Below are 13367 nucleotides of genomic sequence, written 5' to 3'. Positions count from 1 at the left end.
CATTACATAAAAATGTCATTTTAACATTTAACATTTACTCTATGAATTCAATTTGCACTGATTCTTACTTAAGCTACAAAAGTTATTTAGGTAAGAGCAGTGAGTGATTTTCTCTGTCTTTTGTTCATGGCCCCAAATATTGCAAGCCGTAGCGATATGCATATTGCGATATTTCCATAATTTCGATATATTGCACAGCCCTACATGGATGTCAGGGGGTGTTCACACAGAACATGTTTTTGCATTCCTTTGCACCGCTTTTCCATTGTTTTTTCTAGACTGATGTGTTTGACTGTTGCACTCACGTCTCGCATCTTTTGCAGTTTCTCATGCATGACATAGTGTTCTAAAACATGCCACTCAAGTTAAAAGAGGCTTGTGTCTCTATACATTGCATTTGATTTTCATTCCTGCCCTGTTTTGTTTGTTTGTTTTTGCATTAAAAAAAAAAACAAAAACATTCAATGTGAATGGCCCCTTAAACTGCTCTTTCCTTTTGACAGTGATCCGGGTAGGTCCTCTGGAAAACATGTACAGACTTAAACAGTTTCACTTCCACTGGGGAGGCAAGGGATGCCGTGGCTCTGAGCATACGGTTGGTGGGAAAACCTACGCTTCTGAGGTGAGCGGGCAGAACAGGGACTTTGTCTGCTCAGTGTAGTCTATACTGTATATTATATTTGTTTACACTGTCTTTGTTACAATCTTTTGGACTGAACTCTGTCTCTCTCCAGCTTCATCTGGTTCATTGGAATGCTATAAAGTACAAGTCCTTTGGTGAGGCAGCAGCAGCACCTGATGGCCTGGCTGTCCTTGGCATATTTCTGGAAGTTAGTCTTAGTGTGAATCAGCACTCATTTAAAGGAATAGCTCATCAAAAAAAATAAAAAAATACTCCCCTTCAGGCCATCCAAGATGTGCATTGTTTCTTCATCGGAACAGATTTGGAGAAATTTAACATTACATCACTTGCTTGCCAATGGATCTTCAGCAGTGAATGGGTGCCGTCAGAGTCCAAACATCTGATAAAAAACATCACAATAATCCAAAAGTAATCCAGTCCATCAGTTAATGTCTTTTGAAGCATGCTGTATTTTAAAAGATACAAATTGTGGATTATTTTGATGTTTTTCCAATGCCGAGCAAGTGATGTAATGCTAAATTTCTCCAAATCTGTTCTGATGAAGAAACAAACTGATCTTGAATGACTTGAGGATGTGTACATTTTCCAAATGTAGTTTTTCTATTTATTTTTTTTGGCAAACTATTCCTATTAAGACAAAGAACAAAATAATCTAGCATTAGTTGAAGAGCATGTGATTTGTATTAGAATCAGTCACATTCAATTTAAGAGGAAAATAAAATAAAAATGATATTTATTTAAATAAACAGATCCATAAAAGAATACTTTTTAATATTAGAAAACTCAAGTACAGAAAGATATAAATATCCACAGTAAAGTGCATATTATACCTATTCTAATAATGTTGTTTTTATTTTTTGTTTCAGATAGGTGATGAGCACCGAGCTCTTCATCAGATAACAGATGCCTTGTATATGGTTAAATTCAAGGTATGTGTATTTATGTAGTACATTTATGAAAAATGGGGAAACTATGAATTTCTTTATGCTATTTTTGAGAGAATGCATGAATGAATATATTAAATTAATGGAGGTCTTCAGGTGACTTGCCAAACAGATGCGGCACTTTAGTCCTCCTTTTTGCATTTGATTTAATTTGGAAACACCCAGATGCCTCTTTGCATGCGATTTCATTTGGAAATATTTGTCTTGAAATATGTTAATCAGGTTCTAAGGATTCAAATTAGCACCTCTCAAGTGTGTGTGTTTTTTTTTTTCTTCACACTTTTGTATTGAGAGTAATATCTGTTTCCTCAGCATTATTTTAACCATATTTGTGCATCACGTTCTTTAATTTGACTAATTGTCTTATTCGCTTCACATTTTAGTTGAATTTATGCAAAGACCCTCACCAAATATCCAGTAGTGTAGAAAACTAATATATTAAAAATTGGACTTTGAAAAAAACGTATTAGTCAGTCACTAATCAAAATATTGTGGCATGTGTCGTCTTCTGTGTATTGCGGTTACAGCCCTGTTCAGAGCATCTTTATTTCCTAAAGCTCTGCATTACAGTTCAATAATTTTATGCTTGTTTTTTTTTTTTTTCTTGTAGGGAAGTGTTACTGATTTTAAGGGCTTTAACCCGAAGTGCCTCCTGCCGAACAGTCTGGAGTACTGGACGTACCCAGGCTCTCTCACAACTCCTCCACTGTATGAGAGCGTCACATGGATTTTGCTGAAAGAACCTATTTATGTGTCTGAGAAGCAGGTGAGTTGCTTTTGTGGGTTGCTTTTTGGTTTTCTTTTTACTTTATTAACCTTATTTATGAACTGAATTGCTAGTGTTTGTCATGACCATCATCTGGTTATTGACAGATGTCGGTTTATGAAAATGAATGGTTGTGGAGGGAGATGGATGTGGGAAGCACTCCCGCTGAATCAAAGTCATTGGTATTGATGTAAATTAGGGATAGTCCACAGTATCCCAGTATGCTGGTGGTGACAGTGAATCTGGTCAGAAATGATCTCATCTGCTGACATGATTGCATGTCTGGTTTCTTTAACTGATTTTGCATGAATAAATGATTTGTGTGTGTACACATACACACACACACACACACGTTTGTTTCTGTGAATTGCGGGGACTTTCTATAGACTTCTATTACTTTTATACTGACCAAACAATATTTTCTATCCCCCAACCCTAACCCTAAAACCTAAACCTACCCCTTACAGAAAACCTGTTTGCATTGTTACACTTACAGATAAACATCATTTACTATTTAATATTTTTTTATCTCATGTTGTGAGCATAAGAGATTTTTTGTAAGTTTTAAAATCTCTTACTGATGACAAACTTTTGAATGGTAGTGCATGTCCTTTGCTTTGAAGTGTCATATTGCTAGATTTGCATTTCAGATCCATATGTCTATGTCCATCTGAAAGACTGGACTGTGGATTTGGTCTCTGGCTCTTGTCTAGTCCCTCAGACTTTGTACAAGGAAATTGAAATTAAAGTAAACATGAGAAGTTTGGCATGTTGGCGGCATAGTCGTGACAGCGGCCTAGTGTGTCTGGCATGAGGCCACAAGACTTTGATCTTGTACAGCTTATCAAAATGATTGATGAGCTATAAGTAGCAAAAGCTCAGGAGATTCACAGCATGGAGAACCAAGCCTGTTACATAAGACTTGGTATCAAAGTTGATTTCTTTTGCAGTGCAGCGTGTAACTTTGCCAGGTTCTGTCTCACATGCTGTTTTTCATGCTTTTTGGACTTAGATGGGAAAGTTCCGGACACTGCTGTTTAACGGAGAGGAAGAAGATGACCGAAAGCGCATGGAGAACAACTTCCGACCACCACAGCCGCTGAGAGGCAGGACAGTGCGGGCCTCTTTTAAGTAGTCTGGACCACTAATTGTGATCAGCTATATTTCAATACTGCTCTAGAATCACCTCTGAGGTTGAAACGTGAATTATAAGGGTGTGGGGTTTGTTCAGTCATGTCACTCTCTGTCTGCTGCTTAAAGGTTTTGGCCAATGACCTCAAACACAGTTTGACTTTGACATTGAGCTCTTTGAATCCAAGGCTCTACATTTTTAGATCCCTTCTCATCCACCTTGATCAGGCTTGTGCAAACAGATCCTTGTTGCAGGTGGCTGAGATATTTGTGCGTTCAAAGTGTCCAAGCTGATGGGGTCTGATAAGCTTGCTGTTGTCTGCTATCTCACCGCTATAGGAAAGGGTCTGTAATCCAGGACCCTAACATTTAACCTGTTAGTGGCCACCAGAGGCTCTTGTTAACTTTTTATAGGGCATGTGTGGTGTTATTTAAGCTGTTCGTAGTAAGGCTCATGGTGCTTCCAGGAACACAAGCCTGGTGGTGGCAGGATGGCACTCCATTATCACTGAAAGTTGCATGAATAGATGAAGATGGCTCAGTAATGTAAGTAGATAGCATTTCTGTTTACCTCACTGTTGCGAGTCCATGAAGTAAGTTTTTACAGACTCTTTTATCAACACTGCGCTGCAGTCACTGTAGTGAATGTTCCTGTGCTGTCAGTGAAGCCTTATAAATGCTCTTACAGTAATAGGAGGTTGAATGACTGATGGTTTACACTGCTCACACTTTAAAAACCGTTCCTATTATTAATGTAAATCCTAATGGAATCTCTGGCATGACTGTAAGAGTGTTACGGAAGATCTCTAACAGGTCAGCGCTGTAGTAAGACTCGATTCCTGGACTACATCCAGCTGAAACGGCAAGGATTTTCTTTTGGGTGTTTGGTGGCTGGCATGGTTTCATAAATATTTTATATTGTATTTAGTTTTTATGTTTAATGTACAAAATAAAATTATTTTAATAATCCATGTGTCTTTGTTACTGACATTATTTGTCACTCTATTTGTGCATTCAAATGCTTGCTACTTCTGAAAAAAGAACTGCAGTCAGATAAAGTTACAATTATTTTGATTTTCTTTGTTCTTTCTCCACAAGAGCTTTCAGTCCTGCTGCTTGCAAAAAATCAATAAATGGAAAAAAGGTAGCAAGGAGTGGCTTGAGACATTCTTCATGTTTGTATTCATCATCTACACAATACTTCACCTTGCATAGGCCTATAGCACACAGTGAGATCCCAAGTGACCATGAACACTTAAAAAAAAAAAAAAAAAAAAAAAACTTTCAGCACAATAATATTATTCTCACTTAATATCCATTAGTTCCTTTTAATCGGACAGGATTTATTTTAAAAACGCGTACTGAACCTCTCTGGCGCCCTCATATGGCGATAAATGGATCAACAAAAACTACCATTTAGTTTGTAGCTTTGCGATCGGTGGTACTCATTAACCACTCTAATAAGTGACAAGTATCTTTGGGTTGAAATAGCGGGGTTAATTTCCATCCTATAGCCATAAGCAACCATTTCTGCAGCACCATTACATGGAGACATAGACCTTCAATTAAACCACATAAAGACAAAGACAAAATCGCGTTGTTTGCTGTGTAGTCAAGACATCTGTAAATATGTTTAAAAGATGAATCTCAGACAAAAGTATAGAATATCACATTTTATTATTGGGTGCTTCAACACATACACCTTTTACCAAATAAAAAGGGCAGCACTTTTAGGGGTTCGTCTCCCTATCTGATGTGAGCATAATTATTGGGACAGTTGATCATAATGTAAAAGTTTAAAAGCTAATATTTAGTTGTGAATCCCTTGCATGCAATCACAGCAGTGAGTCTGTGATCCATAGACATCACCAGACTCTTGGTCTCATCCTTTGACTTTAATACAGCCATTTTCAGCTGTTGTTTGTTTTGGGGAGTTGCCTTTAGTCTCCTCTTTAGCTGATGAAATTCATGTTCAATATGATTTAAATCTGGAGAGTGACTTGGGCAATCTAAGACTTTCCATTTCTTTGCCCTGATAAACTCATTGACTGAACTTGCAGTGTGTTTTGGGTCATTGTCCAGATGCAATATAAAGTGCTTTCTGATAAGTCTGGTGGCATTTTCTTGAACATTGGTAGCCAAGCTGGCTTTGTACCCTTCCGAATTCATTCTGCAGCTGTCGTCATACATTAAGTCATCAATAAAGTTGAGAGGGCCTGTTCCAGAGACAGCTATGTATGCCATGACACCACCTCCACCATGCTTTACAGATAAGGTTGTACGCTTAGCATCATTTGCAGTTTTCTTTTTCTCTCCACACTTTTGGTTTCTGATCACTTAGATAAAGATTAATCTTTGTCTCATCTGTACATAAAACTCCATTTCAAAACTCTACTGGCTCACTTTCTTTTTTGATCTTGCCTTTCTATTTTGGTGCTGGTCAGAGGTTTGCATCTTGCTGTGTAGCCTCTGTAGTTCTGTGTCAAAGTTTCCTGCAGACAGTAGATTGTCAGAGCATCACCCCAGCTTTCTGGAGGCTGTTGGTGATTTTACAGACACGTATTTTAGGGTTCTTTTTCACAGTTTTTATGATTTGTCTGTCATCAACTCCTGTTGTTTTTCTCAGCCGACCAGGCCGTTGTTGGTTTCTCATTTCTCGAGCATAACATGTTTCTCCTCATCACATACAATAAAGTGCAGAGCAAGCAGTTCTGTCCTCAAAGTTCGTTTGATTTAGTAATCATTAAGTTGAATGTCATGACGTCATGATGGACCTGAAAGTGATTTGAAATCTGTAAATTCTCAGTTGTCTACATACTACATATTTTTATACACTACTACATATATTTACACCCCATAAGATCTTAAGCTTTTAGCATGTGTGCTCAGTACGCTTTTCCGTAACACAGCAGTTTTTCAGCTCACGATTCAGCGTCTGTTTGCAGCCGTTAGAATTGACAGAGGCTGGAGAATGTTTAACCTTGTCGATCTGTGAGTCATTATTTTCCTGCAGGGAGCAGTCTAAGTGTCTTAGTGTGGAATATTCAATAGCACAGACTTGTTCCATCAGGTAATCAGGCTAAGGCTCATTACACGGGGAACGAAAGCATAATAAGGATGACTGAGGGGTGCTTAATGTTTGCCTAGTCATGTGCTGCCATGATACGCACAGCAGACATGAGCAATAATAACGTCTGGAACATGTTGTCTGTTGCAATTAGTTGGTTTTGACGTTTGCTCTAGGTCTTTCTCTGAATGAGACATTTTTTAAAGACAGGAGGTGTGTAATAATTGGAGAAAGCTATCCGTTACCATTCAAGGGCAGTTGCTCAGCTGGCACATGTCTGCTTATGGTCACTCAGTTCAAGACACAATTGTTTTGAGCCAATCACCTGAGTTGTAAATTGCATGTGACAAGTGTTTTAGGAAACAATATATTCACTTATGAAACAAGTTTCCGTTACAGTACAGAGCATTTTAAACAAAGGCTCATGATGCCAAAATGATGTCATCTATACAGCAAGCATTCAGAATCAGCTGTTTTATGCTTCTAGCAGGCATCGTTTTTACATTATTTTTTCTTGCACTGTATTAAACTGAGTTCACTTTAAGTTCTATATTGCAACATAGATACATTTTTAATTGAAATAATAGATTTCATAACAACGCTAATAAAACTATTTGAATATACTGTAAACCATGCGTAACTACAACTGTACAGTGAAATAATACATGTGTTTTGTGCTTTTTAAAAATTATCTCACTTTAAAGGTTACAAACACATTTTGCTCAGTACTTCTTTTCCCGAAAGGTCTACACTGTTAATAATGATTTTTTGAAGTTATAAATAAAACAAAGATTACTGGAGTGAGTTAATTGCCTCTTTGTAATTATTTGTCAAATGTACTAGCAATTTCTGAGTGAAAATTGTTTAAAAAATGTTCAGTCTTCACTCAGAGCTTGCTATTAAATTTCACAAATGCAATAATAAATGACAGTAAAACATTAAGTTGAATATTATATTTTAAAGTAAAAAGACTGAAATAGACTTTTCTTGTAAAACATTCCAAAAAATAATTTTTACACTATACACCACCTTTTCGTTAATGATCATTACCCAGCAGATGGCAGCATATACAACGTGGAGAGGTTTTAAAAAAAAAAAAAAAAAAAAACTTTCAGCACAATAATATTATTCTCACTTAATATCCATTAGTTCCTTTTAATCGGACAGGATTTATTTTAAAAACGCGTACTGAACCTCTCTGGCGCCCTCATATGGCGATAAATGGATCAACAAAAACTACCATTTAGTTTGTAGCTTTGCGATCGGTGGTACTCATTAACCACTCTAATAAGTGACAAGTATCTTTGGGTTGAAATAGCGGGGTTAATTTCCATCCTATAGCCATAAGCAACCATTTCTGCAGCACCATTACATGGAGACATAGACCTTCAATTAAACCACATAAAGACAAAGACAAAATCGCGTTGTTTGCTGTGTAGTCAAGACATCTGTAAATATGTTTAAAAGATGAATCTCAGACAAAAGTATAGAATATCACATTTTATTATTGGGTGCTTCAACACATACACCTTTTACCAAATAAAAAGGGCAGCACTTTTAGGGGTTCGTCTCCCTATCTGATGTGAGCATAATTATTGGGACAGTTGATCATAATGTAAAAGTTTAAAAGCTAATATTTAGTTGTGAATCCCTTGCATGCAATCACAGCAGTGAGTCTGTGATCCATAGACATCACCAGACTCTTGGTCTCATCCTTTGACTTTAATACAGCCATTTTCAGCTGTTGTTTGTTTTGGGGAGTTGCCTTTAGTCTCCTCTTTAGCTGATGAAATTCATGTTCAATATGATTTAAATCTGGAGAGTGACTTGGGCAATCTAAGACTTTCCATTTCTTTGCCCTGATAAACTCATTGACTGAACTTGCAGTGTGTTTTGGGTCATTGTCCAGATGCAATATAAAGTGCTTTCTGATAAGTCTGGTGGCATTTTCTTGAACATTGGTAGCCAAGCTGGCTTTGTACCCTTCCGAATTCATTCTGCAGCTGTCGTCATACATTAAGTCATCAATAAAGTTGAGAGGGCCTGTTCCAGAGACAGCTATGTATGCCATGACACCACCTCCACCATGCTTTACAGATAAGGTTGTACGCTTAGCATCATTTGCAGTTTTCTTTTTCTCTCCACACTTTTGGTTTCTGATCACTTAGATAAAGATTAATCTTTGTCTCATCTGTACATAAAACTCCATTTCAAAACTCTACTGGCTCACTTTCTTTTTTGATCTTGCCTTTCTATTTTGGTGCTGGTCAGAGGTTTGCATCTTGCTGTGTAGCCTCTGTAGTTCTGTGTCAAAGTTTCCTGCAGACAGTAGATTGTCAGAGCATCACCCCAGCTTTCTGGAGGCTGTTGGTGATTTTACAGACACGTATTTTAGGGTTCTTTTTCACAGTTTTTATGATTTGTCTGTCATCAACTCCTGTTGTTTTTCTCAGCCGACCAGGCCGTTGTTGGTTTCTCATTTCTCGAGCATAACATGTTTCTCCTCATCACATACAATAAAGTGCAGAGCAAGCAGTTCTGTCCTCAAAGTTCGTTTGATTTAGTAATCATTAAGTTGAATGTCATGACGTCATGATGGACCTGAAAGTGATTTGAAATCTGTAAATTCTCAGTTGTCTACATACTACATATTTTTATACACTACTACATATATTTACACCCCATAAGATCTTAAGCTTTTAGCATGTGTGCTCAGTACGCTTTTCCGTAACACAGCAGTTTTTCAGCTCACGATTCAGCGTCTGTTTGCAGCCGTTAGAATTGACAGAGGCTGGAGAATGTTTAACCTTGTCGATCTGTGAGTCATTATTTTCCTGCAGGGAGCAGTCTAAGTGTCTTAGTGTGGAATATTCAATAGCACAGACTTGTTCCATCAGGTAATCAGGCTAAGGCTCATTACACGGGGAACGAAAGCATAATAAGGATGACTGAGGGGTGCTTAATGTTTGCCTAGTCATGTGCTGCCATGATACGCACAGCAGACATGAGCAATAATAACGTCTGGAACATGTTGTCTGTTGCAATTAGTTGGTTTTGACGTTTGCTCTAGGTCTTTCTCTGAATGAGACATTTTTTAAAGACAGGAGGTGTGTAATAATTGGAGAAAGCTATCCGTTACCATTCAAGGGCAGTTGCTCAGCTGGCACATGTCTGCTTATGGTCACTCAGTTCAAGACACAATTGTTTTGAGCCAATCACCTGAGTTGTAAATTGCATGTGACAAGTGTTTTAGGAAACAATATATTCACTTATGAAACAAGTTTCCGTTACAGTACAGAGCATTTTAAACAAAGGCTCATGATGCCAAAATGATGTCATCTATACAGCAAGCATTCAGAATCAGCTGTTTTATGCTTCTAGCAGGCATCGTTTTTACATTATTTTTTCTTGCACTGTATTAAACTGAGTTCACTTTAAGTTCTATATTGCAACATAGATACATTTTTAATTGAAATAATAGATTTCATAACAACGCTAATAAAACTATTTGAATATACTGTAAACCATGCGTAACTACAACTGTACAGTGAAATAATACATGTGTTTTGTGCTTTTTAAAAATTATCTCACTTTAAAGGTTACAAACACATTTTGCTCAGTACTTCTTTTCCCGAAAGGTCTACACTGTTAATAATGATTTTTTGAAGTTATAAATAAAACAAAGATTACTGGAGTGAGTTAATTGCCTCTTTGTAATTATTTGTCAAATGTACTAGCAATTTCTGAGTGAAAATTGTTTAAAAAATGTTCAGTCTTCACTCAGAGCTTGCTATTAAATTTCACAAATGCAATAATAAATGACAGTAAAACATTAAGTTGAATATTATATTTTAAAGTAAAAAGACTGAAATAGACTTTTCTTGTAAAACATTCCAAAAAATAATTTTTACACTATACACCACCTTTTCGTTAATGATCATTACCCAGCAGATGGCAGCATATACAACGTGGAGAGGTTTTAGCAGGCACTATAAGAAGCCTTCAGTGTACTTCATTACAACAGGCGCCCTAGACAATCAAATTATTTTTATTAAACTGTGAATGGTCAAAACATGTTATATTAATGTACTATATGTTATTATATATTTGCACTAATAAAAATAACAACAACAAACCTGTATCTTGTACATTCTGTATTTACAGTATCATACACACTTCCTTTCTCCAAGGTCATGCATTTCCTGATGACATCATAGTATCCGATTCTTTACATGAAGTGATGATGTCATGCTTTTGGTTGCTAAGTGATCCCAGGTGGAGCCATATCTCTGTTGCCTCCGTTGTCTGTTATCTGTCATTTGAGCAGTCTGATTTATGGAAATGTTTCTGTTTGCAGCTTCATTAACAATGAATGAGGCTGGATGTCTAGTATATATTTAACATATTTGCAGAAATAGAATTCCCAGAATAGCCACTGTGCCACTGTGTACAGATTGAGGATACCTGAGCAAGCACATAATGTATGGCTGCAATCAATGTGTCATGTAATGTAAACTGCATCTGGATGTCATAAAAATAGGAGCAAGCTGATATTTTTGGTAGCGTGGATATCAATAATATCAACCGTCTCAATCTGAGAAATAACCAATATCACCCGAGGGAAAGCAAAGCAGACTCTAGATACAATCACAAACCCAAGCTATTGCTCATAAGAGACATGGTCATGAAAATAAATGTAATGAAGTGTTATGGTATTTTAGATGTGGCCTCACGCTCCTGATCCTGTTCATCTCACAGGCTAAGAATACACCATCAGACAACAATAATACACTGACATTTAATTTAACATAGATTTTTTTTTTCATAACTAGACCACCAAATGCTTTATTCAGCTGCAATATAGTGATTGTGCAAGACTGTGATATAAATAACTGCAGTCAATCAGTCAATCTAACTGATTTAAATGGATAGTTCACCCAAACATGAAAATAATGTAACTATTTACTTACTCTCATGTCATTCCAAAACTGTATGATTTTCTTTCTTCTGTGGAACATAAGGAAGACATTTTGTTTCTCCTATTCTTCTTCGTTTTTTTTTTTTGTCCATATGTAATTTAATGGTCACCAAAACAACTTAAAGGGGTCATATGATGCGATTTCAATTTTTACTTTCTCTTTGGAGTGTTACAAGCTCTTGCTGTATAAAGAAGATCTGTAAAGTTGCAAAGACTAAAGTCTCAAATCCAAAGAGATATTCTTTATAAAAGTTAAGAGTCAACCACGCCTACCTAAAACGGCTCGTTCTAACACGCCCCCACATGTCTACGTCACTATGTGGGAAGATTTGCATAACGCCGCCCAAATGTTCACGCAAAGAAAGAAGGCATAACTTTTATTCTCGCTGTAGTATTGTTGACGCTGCAGCCATGTCGTGAAGACGCTGTGTGCTTCCTTGTGAAAGCAAAACTACTTTGTTTGGTCTTCCAAAAGAGGACGATAGAAACTACTTTGTTTGGCCTTCCAAAAGAGGACACGACTAGAAATCAGTGGTTAAGTTGTATTTACAACACTGTTCCAGAACAGTTCAACCCAAATATTAAGATGTGTGCAGCGCATTTTATGGAGGACTGCTTTCTGACTCACAAACTGTAAGTATGTTTTTATATATAAAGGATTTGCCACTGATGATTCAAACGCGAGTTTTGAGCAGTGTAGAGTAGCGCTTGTTTGTAATTTCTCCGATCACAAATGCAGACATGGTTTTATGTTTACGCGGCGCGATACAATGCAGCGCGTAAAAAGACTTCTCTCTGTAGTGCCAAATTTTTCGGGGTATTGCTATTTAGTTGTCTGGTCCCTAACCTAGTACTGAATGATTTTCAGAATAGACAAACATTTAAGGTGTTTTGAGTGTTTTAGCATGTTTCTATGCAGCTACTTGAGTGTTTTAGTTAGTAGCAAAAGTATTGCTAATTGATTGCTAGGGTGTTTATTATTAAAGGGGTCATATGATGCGATTTTATTTTTTCCTTTCTCTTTGGAGTGTTACAAGCTCTTGGTGCATAAAGAAGATCTGTAAAGTTGCAAAGACTAAAGTCTCAAATCCAAAGAGATATTCTTTATAAAAGTTAAGAGTTAGCCACACCTACCTAAAACGGCTCGTTCTAACACGCCCCCACATATCTACCTCACTATGTGGGAAGATTTGCATAACGCCGCCCAAATGTTCACGCAAAGAAAGAATGCGTAACTTTTATTCTCACTGTAGTATTGTTGCCGCTGCCGCCATGTCCTGAAGACGCTGTGTGCTTCGTTGTGAAAGCGAAGCTACTTTGTTTGGTCTTCCAAAAGAGGACGATATCCGCTTCGTCATGCCTAGAGCTGATCCGTGCTGGTCGCTGAGGAAATACTTCAACTTAGTGCTGTGGATCGCCGGATCGGCTTTCACTGTTTTCACCGCTCCTTCGCCGGGACTGCCGTTCTCGACCCCGCCGCCTCAGCTCACTCTTGCCCGGCTTCAGCTCAGGCTAAGCCGGGGCTTTCGCTCACGCTAGGCCGCTGTGTTTTTCGTTGTGAAAGCGAAACTACTTTGTTTGGCCTTCCAAAAAGAGGACGATATCCGAAATGATAGCGGAGTCCAGCCCGGGGTCGTCACATGTGGTTGCCGCTCCTTCGTGGAATTCGCCGGGCGCGCCGTTCTCGACCCCGCCGCCTCAGCTCACTCTTGCCCGGCCTCAGCTCACGCTAAGCCGGGGCTTCCGCTAGGCCGCTGTGTTTTTCGTTGTGAAAGCGAAACTACTTTGTTTGGTCTTCCAAAAGAGGACGATATCCGCTTCGTTATGCCTAGATCTGA

The 13367-nt window shown here is 37.8% G+C and overlaps 1 protein-coding gene across 6 annotated transcripts in view; it reads left to right on the top strand.

Annotated features, from left to right (window-relative positions):
- Positions 1-4401, top strand: part of LOC107725040 (carbonic anhydrase 7-like) — a 10324-nt gene extending 5923 nt beyond the window's left edge. For 4 of the 6 annotated variants that reach the window (XM_016534182.1, XM_016534183.1, XM_016534180.1 and 1 more), the window contains exons 4-8: positions 504-622; positions 735-830; positions 1510-1572; positions 2198-2353; positions 3366-4401. In XM_016534182.1, the coding sequence (XP_016389668.1) occupies positions 504-622; positions 735-830; positions 1510-1572; positions 2198-2353; positions 3366-3488 (557 nt within the window). In that variant the 3' untranslated portion in view covers positions 3489-4401. The remainder of the gene's footprint in view (positions 1-503; positions 623-734; positions 831-1509; positions 1573-2197; positions 2354-3365) is intronic. The other 2 variants (XR_001638078.1, XM_016534184.1) reach the window with 2 other exon arrangements.
- The last annotated feature ends 8966 nt before the right edge of the window (positions 4402-13367 follow it).

This window comes from Sinocyclocheilus rhinocerous, unplaced genomic scaffold, assembly GCF_001515625.1.
Source record: "Sinocyclocheilus rhinocerous isolate Xijiao unplaced genomic scaffold, SAMN03320098_v1.1 scaffold1266, whole genome shotgun sequence".
NCBI lineage: Eukaryota > Metazoa > Chordata > Actinopteri > Cypriniformes > Cyprinidae > Sinocyclocheilus > Sinocyclocheilus rhinocerous.
Note: the sequence above shows the minus strand (reverse complement) of the source record. Positions and strands in the feature narration are given on the sequence as shown.